Source organism: Tachysurus vachellii, chromosome 16 (assembly GCF_030014155.1).
Source record: "Tachysurus vachellii isolate PV-2020 chromosome 16, HZAU_Pvac_v1, whole genome shotgun sequence".
In the NCBI taxonomy this organism is placed as follows: Eukaryota; Metazoa; Chordata; class Actinopteri; order Siluriformes; family Bagridae; genus Tachysurus; species Tachysurus vachellii.
This window is the reverse complement of record NC_083475.1, coordinates 17,688,183-17,710,712: the sequence shown is the minus strand read 5'-3', so window position 1 is coordinate 17,710,712 and position 22,530 is coordinate 17,688,183. Positions and strand designations below refer to the sequence as shown.

The following is a 22,530-nucleotide window of genomic DNA, read 5'->3' as shown; positions in this document are numbered from 1 at the left end:
ACCTCAACTTTTGTGCCTCAGTGTTTGCGTACGCCTCAGTGTTTGCGTACGCCTCAGTGTTTGCGTACGCCTCAGTGTTTGCGTACGCCTCAGTGTTTGCGTACGCCTCAGTGTTTGTTTGTACCTCAACATTTGCGTACGCCTCAGTGTTTGCGTACGCCTCAGTGTTTGTTTGTACCTCAACATTTGTACCTCAGTCTTTCTGCTACACTGCTTTTATTTCTTTATTCATTGTATATATGAATGTATTTGCACTTACATTAATTCACTGAAATCTTTCAAACCTTTTTGGCCAGAGAGAAAAATCAAAGACGAGAAGAGATTCCTGCTTCTTGTTGTTTTGATTGATGAGGCAGAAATTTAATTAATGTTGGCCTCGAAGGTAAAATTTCCCTTAAGGGGAAGCAGTGCTCTCTCTCTCTCTCTCTCTCTCTCTCTCTCTCTCTCTCTCTCTCTCTCTCTCTCTCTGTCTGTCTGTGTCTCTCTCTCTTTCTCTGTCTGTCTGTCTGTCTCTCACTCCCTCTCTTTCTCTCTCTTTCTCTCTGTCTGTCTCTCACTCTCTCTCTCTTTCTCTCTCTTTCTCTCTGTCTGTCTCTCTCTCTCTCTCTCTCTCTCTCTGTCTGTCTGTCTGTCTCTCTCTCTCTCTCTCTCTCTCTCTCTCTCTGTCTGTCTGTCTGTCTCGCTCTCTCTCTGTCTGTCTGTCTCGCTCTCTCTCTCTCTCTGTCTGTCTCGCTCTGTCTGTCTGTCTGTCTGTCTGTCTGTCTCTCACTCTCTCTCTCTGTCTGTTTGTCTGTCTGTCTGTCTCTCACGCCCTCTCTCTCTCTCTCTCTCTCTCTCTCTCTCTCTCTCTCTCTCTGCACCCTGATAATCTAAAAGCTCTTGAATATTCCACAAATCCAAAGACATGACACTAAATCATGTGCGGCGGTTGAGGTTGAGGCTGCCAGGTGAAAACCTGTTTTGTTGTTGAGCTTCAGCACACACCCTCCTGCTCTTTACCTCAGACCTGTCAAAGGCTTATCTTTCGATCTGGAGCCGTTACCCTGACACCAGATGTGCGCCGGCAGACTAACGGCATTGTTTTACACTAGCGTGGGGTTGAAGAGATAAAAAGACTGCTTTCAGCCATGCCCAGCTCTCCCTCTGGAGAATGTGCTGGACCTGACACACACCCTGCTGTCCAGCTGTCTCTCTTCCTGTCTTCTGTTCTGCTGGAGCTCACCGCTGCTCATGATGATGTCATTGCAGAGGAGAGGAGAGCAGAGGAGAGGAGTGTAGGCTCTGGCAGTAACGTTAGCGCTCGTGTAGAAGCGAGGTGAGGTCGAGGAGCTCAACTTATTTTATTTGTATTTCATTTATTCACTTGAGTTTATCTATGAAGTAGTCAGCGTGCACTAGTGATACAATTAGTAATATTCAGTGTTCACAGGGTTGAGTTTCTATAGTTTCTATAGTATAAAGGCTGAGGTACGAGTGGTGTGTGTCTTAACCACAGTGAGGGTGTGTATGACATGTAATTAAACATCAGCTGTGACTTGTTTAAGATTAGTTACAGGGATTATTCACTATGTAAATACACTTAGAATTAAACACTGTATGTTGGTTTAAAGTGATTTCGTGTTTAGTTTCTGAATTCACGGAATAGAACTAAATGATTGTGACTGTAAAAAATCATGCTGAATTTGATCCTGAGCTTTATCGTACAATCCTGTTGCAGAAATCTCTCACAGTGGACTGAGTGGAGACACAGGAATGTCTCTGGCATAGGATCCACTAACAAAGTGAATATAAACCACACTAAAACAGCTGTGTGCGTGAGAGAGAGAGAGAGAGAGAGAGAGAGAGAGAGAGTTGAAGTGAGACAGACAGTTGACCAGTGTCTCTAGATAATTAAATTTTGTGCGCATGCTTGTGTGCTTGTGTGCGTGCCTGTGCGCATGTGTGCCTGCGTGTGTGTGTGTGTGCCTGTGTGTGTGTGCGTTTGTGCCTGTGTGTGTGTGTGCGTTTGTGCCTGTGTGTGCGTGTGTGCGCGTGTGTGCCTGTGTGCGTGTGTGCCTGTGTGTATGCGTGTGTGCCTGTGCGCGTGTATGCCTGTGTGCCTGTGCGCGTGTATGCCTGTGTGTGTGCCTGTGTGTGTGCCTGTGTGTGTGCCTGTGTGTGTGCCTGTGTGCGTGTGTGCCTGTGTGTGTGTGTGCCTGTGTGTGTGCATGCTCACAGTCACCCGTCTCTCATGCAGGGGTTGGGTTGAAGTGCAGCTGCTCTGCTGGTTAAATTCCTACAGAATTAGGTAATTGGCTGAAATAAAAAGCTCAAGTATTTTAGATCGCCAAAAACTCCAAACATTAATCCCACCAGACCAGACGTGTGTTTGTGTGTATCTGCATCATTGTGTGGAGGCTGTGTCTGTGTATCTGTGTGTACTGTATCTGTGTGTGGGTCTGTGTGTATTTGTTTGCATGTTTGTTTGCTTGCCTGTGTCTTTGTATCTGCGTGTCAGACCGACTCTGTTTTTGTCTCTCTCTCTCTCTCTCTCTTCATGTGTCTCTGAGTGTCTCCCTTTTAAGTGGTTCTCTCTGAGTTTGTTTGTGTGTGTGTGTGTGTCTGTGATGCTCTGACACACCATCCAAGTTGCCCCCCCCTTGCCTTGTGCCCCTATAAGCTACAGGAAACGGTTGGAATATTAATGTGTCTATAACTCAGGACCTTATTGCTGTATTCCTCCAAGTAGGAAAAATCTGTTTCAACGTCTCTCTTATTCCTGATTCCTTAGTAGCTGCAGAGAGCTGATATAAGATCACTAACTACAGGAGGTTTAGTTCATTATTGTGTAAGACCATGCAGAGTTTTATGTCTTTTCTTTTCAGTCCACTAATGATAAACTAACGTAGCGTAGCCTGCAATGACTTAAAGCAAATGAGGCACTAAACAAGCGTCTCTGCTTGTGGGCCTGGCGAGGTTTATATCCACACACAAAAAAACACAAGTCTGTCATTTTCAGCTTCAAACAAAGGTTGTGCTTATATACACTCAGTGGTTTTTAGGATTTTGATTATGCAAATATTCTTAAAAAAAGACTTTTGAAAAATAAATGATTTTATAATGGATTAAAAAATGATAATAAGAGTGAAGTCTGTGGTGTGTCTTTAAGGTCATTAGCTCTGTAGGTAAAAGATGCTGGTTACATGCTGAGCACACTGTGTATACACACACAGCAGTGTGTGGGGAGTTTCCCGTGTGCGTGCGTGCGTGCGTATGAGTGAGTGTGTATTTATGCAGTGTGTGCATGTGCATTTGTGTGTGTGCTTGTGTGTACATGTGGATTTGTGTGATTGAGTATGAGCTTGTGTGAGAGTACGTGTGTGTGTGAGGGTACGTGTGTGTGTGAGGGTACGTGTGTGTGAGTACGTGTGTGTGTGAGTACGTGTGTGTGTGAGTACGTGTGTGTGTGAGTACGTGTGTGTGTGAGTACGTGTGTGTGAGAGTACGTGTGTGTGAGAGTACAAGTACGTGTGAGTACGTGTGTGTGTGTGTGTGTGAGTACGTGTGTGTGTGTGTGTGAGTACGTGTGTGTGTGTGTGAGTACGTGTGTGTGTGTGTGAGTACGTGTGTGTGTGTGTGTGTGTGTGAGAGTACGTGTGTGAGTACGTGTGTGTGTATGTGCATTTTTCTGTGTGTGTGTACGTGTGCATTTGTGTGTGTGTGTGTGTGTGTGTGTGTGTATGAGTGTACATGTGCATTTGTGTGTGTGAGAGCGTGCGTGTGTGTGAGTGTGTGCGCGCGCCTGACCGCCTGCCTGCTTGCATGTGGAATCCAGACTGAAAGCGGGGGATGGGGTTTCCAAGCCCTCCAGATGTTGGGAGTGGAGAGAATATTTTGAGAGCATTTAAATTTTCACCTCTATAACAGAGAGGGACACAAAAATATGAAAAGAACTATGAAGAAAACAACAAAGAGGGAGAGAACGAGGACAAAGATGAAAGGAGATGAAGAGGACAAGAAGCAGACCGGGATGTTCTTTCTCCTCTTCTTTCCCTCTTCATCCTCACACATATGCCAGTCCAACTCCTTCTTCTGAAGAGAAAGATTAAATACAGTCACATTGTCTCCCTTAAGCCCTGATTTCCCTCCAGCTTCTTCACACACTACATGTTGTGTGTCTTCCAACATAAATACTTATAAATATAAACCAAAAAATAATTAATAAACAACATGTTTAGAAACTTTATTAAATGTGTAAAGGTTACATGAAAAAAAAAGAAATAAAGAACAAATTTTTCTTAGTAGAAAAGAAAAAGGTTCAGCCATATTGGCCTCAGCATCATTATAGATGATGTTGCTATGGTAAAAGATGTTGTCATGGTGAAGATGAAGCAGCTTCATAGAGTTTTCAAGGACAATTATATAAAACTCAATTGGAAACCGCTGTAGGTTTGTTTAAATAATACACAGAAGCTAGAATGAGTCAAACAATCATGTCTTATTATATTAAAAATATTGTATAATATGTTTATTTAATATTTTAATATTGTGTTTTTAATATCAGTTAAATAAAAAATATATATTTTTTATTATTATTTTCGGTTAAACAGTTTCAATTCTCAGTTTATTTCTTATAAGACTCAAGTTAATAGGCACAAGGCACAACAAAATGGCAAAATCATCAAACAAAGCAAAAAAAGAAATAATCACTGTTCAAAATCATACCTTTAGGTCTCAATATCATGTATTGTGTCCTTTAGCATCAGTGATGGCATGCAGTCTTTGTAATAATTGTGCATGAGAGCCTTAATTCTCTCTGGTGTAGCTGCACATTCTTCTTCGAGAAATGTCAAGTTCCTGTAAATTCTTTGGTTGTCTTGCACAAACTGCACGTTTGAGATCTCCCCAAAGTGGCTCAATGATACTGAGGACAGGAGACTGTGATGGCCTCCAGAACCTTCACCTTTATCTGCTGTAGCCATTGGAGGGCCAACCTTGCCTTGTGCTTTAATTCATTGTCATGTTGGAACAGCTGAGATCACACCATGCACAGTCATGCTTACAGAATGGAGGTTGAACGGCTGGCTGTCTGGTGCAGCCTTAACAACCTGGAGCTGAACACGCTCAAGACAGTGGAGATGACCATGGACTTCAGGAGAAACCCCCCTGCTCTCCCCCCACTTCCATCACGGACAGCATTGTGACAGCAGTGGAGTCATTCAGATTCCTGGGAAGCACAATCTCACCAGTATTTTCTGATAACATGCTGCATTCATCTTGCCATCAGTTTTTACTAACTTCCCCACTGAAGCTCATACAGCCCCAAAACATAAGAGATCCACCAGCATGCTTTACAGTGGGGATGGTCTACTTTACACCATAGACCTTGTTGACTCCACTAAAAACATATTGTTTATGGTGGTGACTAAAGTTTAATTTGGTTTCATCACTCCAAGTGACAGAAGATCCTGTGAGGCTTGTCTAGATGCTGTCTGGTATACAGAAGGACGGACTTTTGTCGCATGGGAACAGTAAAGACTTTCTCCCAGCAACTGGACCATGCAGGTTATTTGTGTTCAAGTCCCTCCTTATTTTGCTCCTTGAAACAACACCACCACTTTTTTCCAGAGCAGCCTGTATTTCTCTCCAAGTTGTTTGTGGGTTTTTCTTTGTGTCCCAAACAATTCTTCACACAGTATTGGGTGAAATCTTTCTTGGTCTACCTGACCGTGGCTTAGAATCAACAGAACCTCTTGTTTTCCACCTCTTTTTCAGTCTGAACAGTACTTTTATATCCTTTTCCTGCTTTATAAAGTTCATCTACCTTATTACGCAGGTCCATTGGCAGTTAATTTGTTTTCCCCCATGGTGCAGTATCCAAACAAGTCAGAGCATCACCTCATGAGCTGAGAAACTCACTGACTATTTATTTATGCACAGGCAATAATTATAATCACAAAGAGTCACAGGTGTGGAAACTTCCCTTTAATATCCATTTAAACTTCTGTGTGCAAACCTGTGTGTTTGTAATATGGCCAAACATTCTAGGATATGTAAATTTTGTTATCATAGGGTTTTAAAAAGGAGTCAAACGACTATGTGATAATTAATGACTTCATGTGACCCCTATACTTAAATAAGAAAAAAATATTTTGCATTATTAGTCCTATTTTCCAAATAAATGACACTGTTTAACTATTTCCTTCAGGGTGTGCAAACTTTTAAGCACAACTGTTTTTTTTTTTTTTAGATTTATAAAAATATAATTGATAATGAATGGGCAAAAAGATTTTGTTAAATTGATGATGATGGTGTGTGTGTGTGTGTGTGTGTGTGTTACAGGTGTCAGGAATAGTTGGGAGAGCAGATGTTCTGGCCTGTATGTTGTTTCTTTTAGCCTTTCTCTCCTATATTAGGTAAGAATCTCTCCATCTCCTACTCTGTCCTAGCTCTAGATTTCACGTCTCTTAAGGCTTCTATGTTTGGCTGCTCTGATTGATTTGTGTGTGTGTGTTTCAGGAGTGTGTCAGCGTGCAGCGAGTCCGACTGCTTCCCCTCCATGGCGTCTCCGTGCTCTCTGGCGCTCTGTCTGCTCCTGGGCACCAGCTCCATGCTGGTTAAAGAGACTGGCGTCACCGTGTTCGGCGTGTGCGTGCTGTACGACGGCCTGGCACTCTGCCGCAAACCTCTCGTCTCGTAGGTGAACGCTGAGCGTGTTTCTCAGGTCCGTGTGTTAATGAGGTCTCCCGGAGAGGTGTTGATCTGAGCGTAGCCTGGCGGCAGCTGGCAAAGGCGTGGGTGTTCATGCATGTCAGCAGGAGCGCTGTGTGTGTGAATGCTGCTTCCAGGCTGGTGCTCGCACACTCCGAGGCAGAGACTAGCAAATAAACCATTTATCACGGCCACACTAGCATGAGATTAGATGAAAGAGCACTAAAGCTTAAAAAGCTAAAGGCAGTTGAACAATAAAACTGTTTGATGCATTATATTACAAGGTATCACCGGTGAGTGACGCAATACGAGTGAAGTGAAGGCAAATTCACTCACACACACACACACACACACACACACACACACACAATTTCAGGTGTTTCTGTTCTATTTAGAGAACATACAGAATGTCCGTGACTTCTCCTACTGATGAACTGAAAAGATGACGGGATTGTTCATGCACTCAGTAATGGACAACTACTTTAAGTGTCCAATCATATATAAATATAAATGCTCAGACAGACTGAGCACAAGACGAGCCTCGTTTTTTCTAGCTGGATGTGGAAGAAATCGTTTGTACGACCATCACATCGTGTTTCATGTAAATATCGATCACAGTAAACTCATCAATCACAAAGAAACCAACAATATGCTTATGATACTGTTATCTTTCCTTTCATGTCATTTATTACTTTAGTCATAAATTTTCCAATAATGCAGCTCAGCCCCTGCAGCGTCCCAGTTACTACAGACCCACACTGAAACATCCTGCTGTTATAATAGGACACTGTTACTTTTGTCTAATAAAACTAGTCGTATTTGTTGGGATTTTTCATTGATTGAATGATTTTGATAGGAGTAAACGTTCTTAAGAATGATTTAACAGACACGTTTGTAAACCCTAACCCATTATACTCAGTGCTAATTTTAAAAAGAGACTCTCGGTTGCGATGACGTCACAGACATGATGTATGTCCTCGGCGCCCGACCTTCCGGGAAAGGACTGAAGTGTTTATGCAGGGTTCGACTGAAGGGGCTAAGCAAAGCGATCGCTCATATGCTTTCAGTCCTCTTCCTGCTGGACGAGCAATAAATTACCACCTGCCGTCCGTCAGACTGAACCGTGGACAGTATGAGCAGCTTCATCCTTTCATGGGCAGAGAGCAAGAGAGAATAAAGGAAGGGGGGTGACGTGGGCTGAGGGAAGAGTGTGTGTTTCTCGAGTACTGAATGTTTGCTATTAAACACTCAACGCTGCTTACAGCACGGATCCTCCGGTACATCAGCAAAGTAAAGTACAGTGACGGACTGAGACAGTAATTTATGCCGGGGGTCAAATCATATAAAAAAAAAAAATAAAAAAAATAAAAAAGGTATCTGAGAGATTTTTTTAGGAATCTAAATTTAAGACTTTTTAAAGACCTTTTTAAGAGCTGCAAATGAAAAGGTGAAATGGCTATAAAAAAAGCATGATTTGCAGTTTGGATACAGTTGATAAGCTTCATCTTTTGCTGTTGGCACAAAAACCGCAGCACTTATTGAAAAAATATATATCATATATCCCCATTTTTAAAACTAAATCTCTATAGCCAAAGATCGTGTGTTGCTGACGTTAGGTTACGTGGTGGCGTTTTCGCACGCCGGTTGCCTGATTCGTAGATTTTGAAAGGTCCGTCTTTCAGCCCATCACACGCCATGCTGAGCCGACTGCACAGCAGGCCGGCCAGAACGACCTCCAGGCCACCGGGAAATGTCCCATTGCTCCAGATAGCCAGTCCGTCCCTGTTAAGGTACATCATGTTGGTGGTGCTCCGACTCTATCTAACCTGATGGCTCTCCTCTCAGAAACCACAGCTTTTCACTTCCAGCCAAGAATAATGTAAGCATCTGCCTCCAAAGCGTAATAAATAAAGTCCTGTTAGAGACTCGGTGCACACGTTCGGCCTTTTCCTACTCTAAAAGAGTTTTGGCAAAAAGACCTGGATCTGTGCTCTGAGGCGTCTGAAAGATTCATGAACTGGGCCCCTGAGCTGCTTTTATTCCTGTGGACAGTTTTTGTTCCATTGGATTTAGCAAGTCCGCCCCTTTACAGTACCTCCGACTCCAGGCCGCTTGCTAGTCCACAGCGTGATAAAAGCTTCACTCAGGCAGCGCAGTCTTCTGTTTTGTTGCTGAGTAACAGCTAATTTATACAGTATATAATACATGTTACAGTAAAACCCCCTCACTGAATCTGCAAAATGTTCATTTTTATAGAAAAACAAGAGCTCTAATAAATGTTTTTATCTAGTTCTCCCCCGAAGCTAGTTCACATTACGGATATAGTTTGTGTCAAGACAAAATAACCAGTTTAAAAGTTTACATCCCCTCAATACTTAATACAGTATGTTGTTACCTGGACGATGAACAACTTCTTTATGAGCCCCTTGTTTGTCCTGGGCAGTTAAATGCCCCACAGACCTTCCGAAAATTCTTTCAGCTCCTGCTCATTCTTTTGCTTTTCCAGCATTTTCCGCTTATTGGACCCCTTTCCAACAAACGCTATATGATTTTACACTTTTTATTACACAATGAAAAGACTAAAGAAGGCAACATGATAACTTAAGAGTTAAATATTACAAATATTACAAATCATGTAAATATCTTATGTAGCGTTTGAAGAGCAGTGGGGTAGAAAAAAATAACCCAATAATAATTTACTCTCATCACAAGCTGCTGGTCTGACCAATCAGAAATAAACGCATCACCAGTGCTGTGCTATAATAAGAATTTGTAAACATGTCCAGGATAATAAACTGATTTATAACACATTTAGGTGGGAATTTATATATATTTCTAACACACACAAAAATGCCTGAAATAATAAAGACACATGACCTTTAACTGCTGAGCGTTCAGCCGCAAATTCCTCCTTTCCACCTCAAAAATTCTGCCTTGGGCAAGTTTTAAATATTTACCACCAGGCCAAAGAAGTATGTTTTGAGGCAGTTTGACCGAGCCACATGCCTCTCGTTAGTTTGCTTGATGCTTATTGGCTGGAAGTGAACAAATTCCAGCTACAAAGCGCTCGCAGATTGCTTGGAGCGTTCTCCCAATTACAGCTCGTCTCGTCTCTGCTTCTGCTCGCCGTAATTGGCAAACAAAGTCGATCATGTGGAACAAACAAGACCTTCACGTCTCTGGTGCATTCCCAAGTTCTCTATTACACACCCAGCCAATTCTGCATGCCGGTAGGATCCGTGCGGACGCTCGGGCGACTGAGGGAAATACGTCGGAGGACAAATTTTAGGAGGAAACTAAAGAAGGAAACATACTGATCTGTTTGTATCTCATGAGGTTTCAAGACGTTGCAGATTTTTCCTAATTAACACATGGTCCAGCAGACCACACATCTACACACAGACAGAAGGTCATTTATCACTCCTTTGCATAGACTGATTGTCACTAACAAGCTGTCAGTCAAACTCCAGATGCACTTGACAAAGCACAAATTCTTAAAAGGGATTGCTTTGGAAAAGCTGGTGGGATATGACATAGAAGGCTTGGTTTTGTCACATCAACATTACAGCACAGTGAAATTCTTTCTTCACATGTCCCAACTTTGGAGGTTGGGGTCAGAGCACAGGGTCAGACATGATACAGCGCCACTGGAGCAGTGAGGGTTAAGGGCCTTGCTCAGGGGCCCAACAGCCTTAACCACTTGTGCCACCACTGGATTGGCTAAAATGACCGGCCTTATGTTAATGGAGTATGAGGTGTTTTTTCCAAAATCCAAACAGTCAACATCCTCACAGCAACAACCAGTGAGCGTATTAGTCGACTAGTCTGTATAAAATCTAGTCACCAATCATTCATTCATTCATTCATCTTCTACCGCTTATCCGAACTACCTCGGGTCACGGGGAGCCTGTGCCTATCTCAGGCGTCATTGGGCATCAAGGCAGGATACACCCTGGACGGAGTGCCAACCCGTCACCAATCAGCGATTAGGTATTTTCTGACTATAAAGCTCTGAGTTGAAATTCAAGCATCATCATGCTGCTACTGCTGGATCCCTTAACTCTAAGTTAAAAGTTAAACAGCTTTGGATAAATATAAATGTTTTCACGCTTTCTCTCAGTGAACAGTTATTTTGGTGGGCTCACTGATTAGAGTGGTACAACAGAAGTACATTTTAGCACGGATTTCAAACAGTCCGAGTTTCTGTCGTCATGGCAACCTTCTTCAACATCGTGTAAGCTGAAAGCTCTCCGATAAAGGAATTATTGGCAGGTAAAAGTAGCGACACCGCGAAAGAAGCAGCAAGTAAAATGAATCACCGTTTTACGTCTTGTTATTTACAGGAGAATCCTGAACTCCAGCCATATATCTTCTTCAGGAAAACAAAGTAAAAACCTTGTCCTTTGAGAAAAATGGGTCCCATAGTGTTCCTTTAGATGATAAATGGGTTTGTGGCTTTCCATTAGATATTAGATTCTGCATAGACTCTTAAAGGGATCGGTCAAAACAACAAAACACTGACCCCGTAAAACCCGAGTTGAGCGATCTGTTCTGGTTTCTAGCAACAAAGCTTTACAGCGATAGCAATAATCCTAACACTTGCACCCTGAAACCAACAAGGTCTTTGCCTCGCAATGGGGGTCAGATTCGGCACGCGAGTGTAGAATTTGTATTCCAAATGCTTCAGGGGTTTTCTTCGGGTATTCCAATTTCCTCCCGAAGTACTGAGATATGCATTGGCTGATTGTCATCTATAAACTATTTGTAGTGTGTGTGTGTGTGTGTGTGTGTGTGTGTGTGTGTGTGTGTGTGTGTGTGAGACCCTCTGTAGAATGGGCTCAACAGAAAATGGATGGATGGTCTGGAGAAATTTTTCCTAATGCATTTCTCTCTCACTAGCTTGTCTATCAAATAAGCCACGCCCCCTTTTTCATAGAGACAGTACGGCTCAACTCAACAGTTTGGATAACGCACACGGATTTTTGTTATATTTGCAGTTGCTCTGTAAGCAATGAGCATGCTGTAGTCAGGTAGGAGTAATTAGTAGTCTGGCCTGAATACAGCACTCATTAGTAATGTAGTGTGACTGGAGCATGCAGTACTGATGTATTCAGACCCAGACCACTAATTCATTAGCTAATTATGAGTCTTAGTGTACACACATTTTGAAGGACATGTTCATAAGGGCATGGATATTAAAATCCTGAGTACTGAGAGGGATTTTCCACATTCCTGAGTATGACATTCCTCAGCAGCCTCATGTGGGGATGAATGAAGAGATGAGCAGCAGAGAGAATAATCAGAGTGTAGATTTATGTGTTATAGTTTTCATTCATTCATTCATCTTCTACCACTTATCCGAACTACCTCGGGTCACGGGGAGCCTGTGCCTATCTCAGGCGTCATCGGGCATCAAGGCAGGATACACCCTGGACGGAGTGCCAACCCATCGCAGGTGTTATAGTTTTAATGACCTAAAATACAGACATAGTTATCAGCTTTTTTTTCTTTTATTGTCTTTAAATGTTGAAGCGTAGGTTTATGTTCCTTGCCTGACCACAGAGGAACCCGAGCTGATCTTCTGCTGTCGTGCATTCTGAGCTGCTTTTCTTCTCACCGCGGTTGTAGAGCGTTCATTTGAGTTGCTGCAGCCTTCTCATCAGCTCGAACCCTCTCTCATCAACAAGACATTTTCCACCCACAGTTTCTCCACTCGCTGGATGTTTTTCACTCCATCTCGCACCATTCACAACACTTGGGTGTCAAAGGTCCCAGGAGATCAGCTTTATTTATTCGGCTTATTTATTTATTTTGTGTTGGAAAAAGAAACATTTAGAAACGAGTCTAACGTCAAACGGCAAAAATCGTCACGGCGATAACATCGTGCCTCGTAATCGTTAAGCTTTATAGCGCTACAGATTGACCTCGGGAGCAACAGCTTCATGGCCGTGTTTGTTGAAACCCGGATAGCATCCATATCCGTTGTGACCCTGGGGAGAACAACCCCCTTCCCACACACACACACACACACACACATGCAGAGGGTGTGATTGAAGGTGCTGTGACTGCAGGCTATGAGTCTGTATCTGTAGTGAGTTAGATGAAGCAAGGTAGATGAGCTGAATTAATATTAAATGTGTTCTCTGGATCTCATCCAGCACTGCTGTGATATTATACACAGCTGCTTGGCTGGAGATCTGCTCTGGATCACATCTTTATTTTATGTTATGCTGTATCGTGTGCCATGTTGATCATTAATGCTTTAATACAGCAGCACTGATACAGTACTATATATATTTGTTTACAGTAGTTTGACTGGTTAATGGATAAAGGTTATGGAGTGGTATAATCATGTTTAATGGCTTATTTATGGAACCTAAGCTTATTGGGGCATTTAGAATTACGCAGGGTTTTATAATGCATTATGCATGCTATTTAGCACAACAGGTCACAGACCCACTTAAAATACATTACCAAGACAGGATTTATAGCAAGTGATAGTCACATAACCTTAAAATGTATGTAAATATAAATATTTATGCATTATGCACAGACGTGTGCCAGGCATTATAATGTGTTATAAATGCACTTAAAATACATTCTGAATACAGGATTTATGATAAATGATCGTCACCTAACCATAACATAACGTGTTAGTTATATACCTTTTGATATTTATAAATTATATGCCGACGTACATATGCTACGTATTGTATGTAGGTATGTGTTATAATGCATTATGCATGCCATATGACGTTTTAGTTAAAAATGCACTTAAACTGCATTAAGAAAAAGACAGACATACAGAAAAAGATACAAGGTATAGATACAGTATTTAGGAATTATATACAGACATATTCAAAGCATTATAATGTGTTATGGATGCTGTATAACAGAGTTACACTTAAAATGCATTATGAATTCAGATTTTATGAAACATTATGAATATACAGAAACATAACATTATAATGTTATTTATGTACCTATAGATAAAGTATGTATGCATTAAATGCCAGGCATTGTAATGCATTTTGGGTGCTATATAACAGATGCACTTAAAATGCCTCTAAAGTCACATAAACATAAAATGCTGTTTGTGTATAAACACTAAATATCTACGCATTAGAGACATTCATATGCCAGGCATAATGTGTTATGCATGATATTATAACCTCAAAAATGTGCACCGAACATACGTTCAGCATACAGGATTTATGTTAAATGATCAAGCCACATAATCATAACGTAACATGTTGGTTATATAATGGTAAATATTTATGACTTATTGTCAGGTTAATTCCAGGCATTATAATGCGTTATGTAGACTATATAACATAGATGCTCTTAAAATGCATTATGAAAGCAGCATTGATAATTCGTTGCGAGGTTGCATAAGCATAACATTAAAAATGTTCTGGATGTAACCAAAGGTATGTATGCATTATAAGCAGGCTGTCAGGCCTTATAACGCATAATGTATGCTACAGTATATATACACATTTGCTATATATACATTTGTTATGCAGAGTAAATGCACTTCTCAGATGTTATATGTGCATTTCTAAAGCATTATTAATGAAGATTTTTGGAAATGACATAGTTATGTTTAATAAATGGTTGTTCATCTGCTTCATTACAGACCTGTCTATCTTTCATTCGTCTTTTTCTTCCCCAATGTCCTTTATCTTTGTGGGATTGGGAGACATGAAGGGCAAAAAGACAAATAGTGGGGGTAGGGCAGGAACTATTTTAGTAAATGCTGTCTTGTTGTCAAGACAGTGAGCTGAATCCCCGGAGCATAATGGAGCTTGGGACACACACACACACACACACACACACACACACAGAGAGAGTCCTTAGGAAAAGCTGGTGCTTTTGTAGCAAATCAATCAGCAAAAGTGCAGTGAATTGTGTGAGCGCTCATCCTCCTCATCATCTTCCTCCGCTGTCTCATTCTTCTCATTTCCTGTCACACTTGTCATGATGTATTAATATACAGTGTGATCTCAGAGACTGCTGCATTCATACCACAGTGCTGTTGAATTTTCTGAGTGCTACGAAGCGCTTGTTTAAGTTCCCGTAACAGCAGCTCTGACGGTAACAAATCAATGAATATGAATTGAATGAATGGTGAAGTTTTCTGTGCGGAGACATTTATCAATTGAGACCCAGTGTCAGATTTCAGATTTTATATATATATATATTTTTGTCTTGTTAAGGGATTGATGTTTATAATGTGAGTGTGTGTGGGTGGCTAATTCTATGTGTGTGTGCATTCTTTCTGTGTATGTTTAAGATCTTTCCTTAAGGTAAAGTAGCAGAAGCTTTGATTCTTCTGTGAAATCTAATGAATGTAAATTGAATTAGCAGATAACCACAAAAGCTTAATAAATTAAGACTGATCTGATTCATTCTCCTGTTTGTTTCCAGAAGCCTGAGTCATGGATTCATTAAGAGATTAAAGATTCTCTCTCTCTCTCTATCTCTATCTCGATCTCTCTCTCTCTCTCTCGATCTGTTCTTTCAGGCATCTCTCTCGGTCCAGGCTGAAGGAGCTTATCCGAATCTCTTGGCCCTTCATCAGACGAACATGTGTGATCTCTGTGTATGTGAGTGTCTTTAAATATGAGATTGGGTTTCATATTTACATTGTTACTGTCTTGCGTGAAACCTGTGTGTGTGTGTGTGTGTGTATTTGTTTGAATATAGGTGATGTTCATCCTCTGTGCTCGCCTGTGGGTCATGGGAGGTTCCATGCCCCTTTTCTCAGAGCAAGACAATCCAGCATCTTTCTCACCTTCCCTCCTCACCAGGCAAGCCTGAACACTTTAACTTACATCTTCATCCAGTGTATCAGTGTAGCATCAACCTTCATCTAGAATCTCGATCCTCATACAACATTATATATTTTCTCACACATTCATCGAGACCCCGTATAGGCATACATTGAGCATTATATATATTTATGCAGCTTTATATGGAACATATATTTTATAGTGCTACTGATCTAGACAAAACAACGATACACAGCAGGTAAGCAGGTGAGAAAGGCTCTCAACCCTCAATTGCTCAGTTGTATAAAATGACATTAAGTGTAAGTCGCTCTGGATAAGGGCACCTACCAAATGATGTAAATGTCTTATCCAGATTTATCTAGAACCCATATCATTATACATTGTTGTGCAACATGCATATCCTTATTCAGATTTATCTAGAACCCATATCATTATATATTGTTGTGCAACATGCATATCCTTATTCAGATTTATCTAGAACCCATATCATTATACATTGTTGTGCAACATGCATATCCTTATTCAGATTTATCTAGAACCCATATCATTATATATTGTTGTGCAGCATACAGTACATATCCTTATTCAGATTTATCTAGAACCCATATCATTATATATTGTTGTGCAACATGCATATCCTTATTCAGACTTATCTAGAACCCATATAATTACACAGTGTTGTGCAACATGCATATCCTTATTCAGATTTATCTAGAACCCATATCATCATACATTGTTGTGCAGCATACAGTACATATCCTTATTCAGATTTATCTAGAACCCATATAATTATACAGTGTTGTGCAGTGTGCATGTCCTTATAGTTATGTATCTAGATCTTACACTTATATTTATTTCAAATATGCAGCTGAACAATTGAGGCTTAAGGGCCTTGCTCAGGGGCCCAGGAGTGGCAGCTTGATGACCCTGGTGTTCAAACTCACAACCTGCCTATCAGTAGTCCAACACCTTAACTACTGAGCTACTACATTCCCCATATCATTATGTCATGTTGTGCAGTATGCATATCCTTATCCAGAATTTATCTAGAACTCCTATATTTGTACAGTGTTGTGCATTGTGCGTTACATTCTGCAGTTTCATCTAGAACCATATTATTGTACATTCCTGGACAGTGAGCAGTTTTTATACAGAGTAATCTTGATTAATCATTGTACCTTCCTGTTCAGTGAGCCTATTCTTATACAGATTTATCTAGAACACATATCATTATACAGTGCTCTGTAGTGTGCATATCCTTGTGGAGATTTATCTAGAACCCATATCATTATACATTATTGCACAGTGAGCATTTCCCTGAGCAGATTTATCTCCCAAATCGCTGTGGTGTGAGATGGATAAAAGTCCTCCGGATGTAATGTTATTGGAAAATAATCAAGTTCAGGGTGATAACAGTAATAACTCTGCTTCATGTGAGGCCACGTCACCTCACCCCATCACTGATTATTTTCAGATAACCGCAAACCCTTCTGCATTTAAATTATTTTTTATATTGTGGTTCATGTCTGCTTTATTTATTTATTTATTTATTCACGTCCAGGTTCCTCACTTACTGCTATCTCCTGGCCTTTAATGCCTGGCTGCTACTGGCTCCTATAGTTTTGTGCTATGATTGGCAGGTAACACACAGACACACACACAAAGTCATCTTAAATAAGTGTGTACATTAAGCCTGCATTAAAGTTAGGTATTAAATGCAACCCTGACTGTTGTACTTCTAGGTGGGCAGCATCCCTTTAGTGGAGTCTCTGTGGGACTTGCGCAACATAGCTGCTGTGATGTTGGCACTGGGACTGCTTGCTCTCTGCTTGCACTGTGTTACATCACTACAGGTGAGAAAGAGCACACACATGTACACATTCAATCGATTGCTTAAAAAAATAAAGAAGTAGATATGACAACTGCAAGTCTGCCTTCGAGCAAATCGTCCACCAAAACATCAGTGACTAATGTAAGTTACGTGGGTATTAATCAGAAAGCTTCAAGAAGTAAAATCTGGAGAGATTCACCATGCACATGGGAGAACCTGTTCACAGAGCAAGCACAGCTTAGACAGTTCACTAAGCTGGACTAGGAAAGAGTTATTATTGGAATAAAAGTCATTATGGGATTAAATGTACTGTGAAATCCTACACTAGAAACTTGTAAGAAAAGGTTCTCTGGCCTGATGAGACCAAAATTAAGCTTTTGACATTTGACAGAAGTCCAAAACCCAATCGTACTCATCATCCTGAAACCATCATGCCACCGGTGAAGCATGGTGGTGGTAGTGTGTATGGTTTTTATCAGCATGGACTGTGGAGTTTGAAGGCAAGTTGAGCCATCTGCAAGGCTGCTATACTGTATATGTAGTCCAGAATGAAGGGTAAGAGGTGTGGCAAAGTCGTTGCACTTGGGTCTTAGGGTAGGTTCCAATTTTCCAGGTGCTCCTCTATGACTTTATTTCTGTCTAAACATGTCAGAGTTTTTAGAACAAATTTTTGAAATAATTTTATAAAACATTTCAGAAAGTATTAGAAATGATTAGAGACGAATCAGGCACTGCGTCATTAAGGAACTAAATGCAGAAGTTAAAATAAAGCTTAGGTTTAAATATGTTAAGCTGTCTTTAAACATTTGAATGTGGATTTTTTTTTCCTTGTACTGCACTTTGTTTCATACTTCTGCAGTTTAGATGTGGATTCTCAGAAGAGTTACTTCGTCATGAAAAACTCTTGACTGTCAGTCATCCTTGAACTCCCAGAACAGCACATCTGCTTTGTGTGTGCATGTGTGTGTGTGTGTGTGTGTACGTATGTGTGTGTGCTTTGGTTTTTGTCTGGTGCAGTTTCTCATCTCAGATCTCCGAGTCCCGAGGGTCAGTGTGTTTCCCGTGTCAGTTTTGGGATAGTGTGTGCTCAGTGATGAGCAGATCACATTTCCCCTGGTTGAATTATTTATAGTGTGTGTCCAGGACAGTGTGAGAAAGTGCTATGTTTGTGTGGGTGTGTGTTACTTTGTCTCAGCTTATTTGCAGGTTTAAGTTTGCTACTGTAGAACAGAAATAGACTGTTGGAGCACATCATACTTCCTTCCAGCAGGAATAAAGAATCATTAAATACTTAGTCATATACACACACACACACACACACAATAAAATCGTCGTGTTTGAGCACAGATAGCCTGCATTGAGGGTTACAAAGGGTACAGCACAGGAGTGAGAAGGACCAGATGACCTTCAGGACTGCGGTGATAGCAAACATCTGCAAGATCAAATAAAGCACCACAACCAAAGCTCTCATCATCATCATCATCATCATCATCATTGCCATTATTATTATTGTCATCATCATTGTCGTCCTCATGACCATGACCCACTGCTACTTTCTAACAGTGCACACAAAACATCATCAGCTTTAGTGAGTGTGTGCATCTGGTCCTTTTCACTCAGCGTTGCCATAGCAATCTATTTGCACGCATGTAACTTATATACACACACGTCTGCATCTGTTACGGATGTAGTGCATCATCCGTGTATGTGTGTGCGGTTGTGTTAATGCCGATCCGTCACTCAGGCAGCAGTATTGACAGTGTTTAAGACCTATGAATCCATTCGCCAGCCTTTCTCCTTAATCACAGCACAACATCCACACTCCTGGGGCACATGCACTTTGCCTTAGCGCTGCATTTGACCCAGTTAAAACTTCTTAACTTCTTTAGCCAGTGTTTGTTAGTCTGCTGTACATTGGAAGAATAATCAATACTGCCGTTACAGTTTGGCTACATTGCTTCTGTACAAGGTGTCATGTTTTCTCTGCTTGCATTTATACCACTGGAAAACAGCCGGAGTTTAAAAAGCACAGTTTTTCTTTTACACAGCAGAACCCTATTAAAATATAGAAAATTGTTTTTGTGAGCAGAATACAGCGTCAGGGGATTTTTATCTCGCAGACAGTGACATCACAGATCCGGTGCAATTGAGAAAGAACGTGACGGACCGTCTGAAGGAACCTTCACAAGGGTTCTTTATATATTTCCTCAGCACTGTCGTCTCTGAGGACTAAACCTACAGCCGGATGTCTATGAAGCTGCTTAGTGACCGTGTCTATATTTACAAGTGGTGTACTGATTAAAAAGGACTGAATTGAATTGACAGACCAGATCGAACCAGGTACTGCAGCGTGAATGCTAATGTCATGGAAAGAGTCTGTGGAGCAGAGACGGGGGACTCGAGTCACATGTCTCGAGTCAGACTTAAGTCACAAATTTGAGACTTGAGACTTGCTTGACAAATATTAAAAAAAGACTCGACTTGGCTTTGACTTGACATTCATGACTTGAGACTCGAGTTAAATGATTCAGATATGGGGACTCGACTTGACTCGAGTCAGACTTGTCGCAAATTTGAGACTTGCTTGACAAATATTAAAAAAAAGACTCGACTTGACTTTGACTTGACATTCATGACTTGAGACTTACTTGTGACTTGCACATGTGTGACTTACTCCCACCTCTGCTGTGGAGGACTTTTTACTTTCTGTCAGCATTTTAGTTTTTTTTTTCTTCCTACAAGGATTCTTGAATGTTCCAGTCAGGTATATGCTCAAAGCACAACTCCAACTCGTATGTTCACCACAGCTCACTTTAAACAAAAGGGGCGGGGCTTAATTCATACTCCTCAGCCTCACCCTAGAGAGACATCTCAAAAATTCTGGCTTGATAAACCGGTTATATGTTATATATGCTATAATTACTGTATATACTATATACCAGAGATGGGTGACTCGAGTCATATGACTTGACTTGAGTCAGACTTAAGTCTCAAATTTGACAAATATTAAACAAAGACTCGACTTGACTTTGACTTGACATTCATGACTTGAGACTTGACTCGGACTTGAGTTAAATGACTCAGAAATGGGGGGCTCGACTTGACTCGAGTCAGACTTAAGACGCAAATTTGAGACTTGCTTGACAAATATTAAAAAAAAGACTCGACTTGACTTTGACTTGACATTCATGACTTGAGACTTACTTGTGACTTGCACATGTGTGACTTACTCCCACCTCTGCTGTGGAGGACTTTTTACTTTCTGTCAGCATTTTATTTTTTTTTTTCCTACAAGGATTCTTGAATGTTCCAGTCAGGTATATGCTCAAAGCACAACTCCAACTCGTATGTTCACCACAGCTCACTTTAAACAAAAGGGGCGGGGCTTAATTTATACTCCTCAGCGTCACCCTAGAGAGACATCTCAAAAATTCTGGCTTGATAAACCGGTTATATGTTATATATGCTATAATTACTGTATATACTATATACCAGAGATGGGTGACTCGAGTCATATGACTTGACTCGAGTCAGACTTAAGTCTCAAATTTGACAAATATTAAACAAAGACTCGACTTGACTTTGACTTGACATTCATGACTTGAGACTTGACTCGGACTTGAGTTAAATGACTCAGAAATGGGGGACTCGACTTGACTCGAGTCAGACTTAAGACGCAAATTTGAGACTTGCTTGACAAATATTAAAAAAAAACTCGACTTGACTTTGACTTGACATTCATGACTTGAGACTTACTTGTGACTTGTATTTTGTACTTACTTGTGTACTAGTATTTATAGTGATAAAGAAAGCCTCACACAACCAGGATGCAGTACGTTTCGGTACACAGTGCAAAGTAACACAAATTTATCATCAAGAGAAAGAATGCAAATTAATCTTTAGAGAAACTGATGGTCTTATTTGTTGTGCAGTTTCCATTCACACTACATTCATTCATTTTATCAATGTGATTTATTCATTTACTGAAGTTCAGAGCTTAATTTTTGTGCTTTCTTTCTGTAAATAGTTTGAGGATGAGGATGATGAGGATGAGGACATCACACTAGATTAGATATAACTAAATCTATATCTGGATTTCTCTAAAGCTGCTTTGTGTCTGTTGGTAAAGTTCTAAACAAATAAAACTGCACTGAATTGGTGAGACTGTCTGGGGTCTAATTATGTAATATACCTGCAAGCATTGGTGCCAAGGTTTAACTATCTCCATCTCTGTGTCTGTCTGTCTCTCTCTCTCCCTCTCTCTTTCTCTCTCTCCCTCTCTCTTTCTCTCTCTGCAGAAAATGGAGGGCAGGGAGGTGTTGGTGGGAATACTGTTTCTGGTCTTCCCTTTTATCCCTGCCACTAATCTGTTCTTCCGTGTGGGATTTGTGGTGGCCGAGAGAGTTCTCTACATGCCCAGGTTTGTGTGTCTGTCTGTGTTGTCTGTTCGTGTGTGTCTGTTCGTGTGTGTCTGTTCGTGTGTGTCTGTTCGTGTGTGTCTGTTCGTGTGTGTCTGCCTGTGTGTCTGCCTGTGTGTCTGTGTCTGCCTGTGTGTCTGCCTGTGTGTCTGCGTCTGTGTCTGCGTCTGTGTCTGCATCTGTGTGTGTATGAAACCTCACCAATTTACCACACTTTTATTTTAGCTCTTTCATTTTATGTCTTTCATTTTTACCAACAACTGCAGTCCTCTTTAACAAATCTCTCATATTTCACCAAGATTGATCCTCGCTGCATTCACTGAGCCGCTCTCTGTGGATAAGATTCTCACCGCATCTCGTTCCTTTCATTCTCTGAAGGGATTTTTCTTTCTATCTAGTGCGACACAAATTAGATTTTGGGTTTAGTTTTCCTTCCTCTTGTTTTTGTGCTGTTAGAATAACACACACACACATACACACTGTTGCTAACAGAGTGTGCTCTGCTCCAGTGAACGCTTCTCCTCTGATTTCTAGGAAAGACAAATGTGTAGCTTGGAGACTCTGACCTTAGTGTTTGTGTGTAAGTAATTTAACACAGCGATTTAAATCATAAGGCCTAACATTTAATAAAAGGTCAGTTGAAGATAATGAATAATTCATTCTGTAGTGATGAACACACCCACACACACACACACACACACACACACACACACACACACACACACACACACACACATGCCAATGCTGTAATGGATCCCACTGGCATTTAACCTGGCTTTAGGACTCGTGTGGATAA

At 40.9% G+C, this 22,530-nt stretch overlaps 1 protein-coding gene across 2 annotated transcripts in view; it reads left to right on the top strand.

The window, feature by feature from the left end:
* Nucleotides 1-22,530, top strand: part of tmtc1 (transmembrane O-mannosyltransferase targeting cadherins 1) — a 43,026-nt gene that overhangs the window by 3,120 nt on the left and 17,376 nt on the right. For both annotated transcript variants that reach the window (XM_060889107.1, XM_060889106.1), the window contains exons 3-9: nucleotides 6,322-6,395; nucleotides 6,499-6,675; nucleotides 15,218-15,299; nucleotides 15,400-15,503; nucleotides 17,047-17,125; nucleotides 17,228-17,338; nucleotides 21,615-21,736. In XM_060889107.1, coding sequence (XP_060745090.1) covers nucleotides 6,322-6,395; nucleotides 6,499-6,675; nucleotides 15,218-15,299; nucleotides 15,400-15,503; nucleotides 17,047-17,125; nucleotides 17,228-17,338; nucleotides 21,615-21,736 — 749 coding nt within the window. The remainder of the gene's footprint in view (nucleotides 1-6,321; nucleotides 6,396-6,498; nucleotides 6,676-15,217; nucleotides 15,300-15,399; nucleotides 15,504-17,046; nucleotides 17,126-17,227; nucleotides 17,339-21,614; nucleotides 21,737-22,530) is intronic.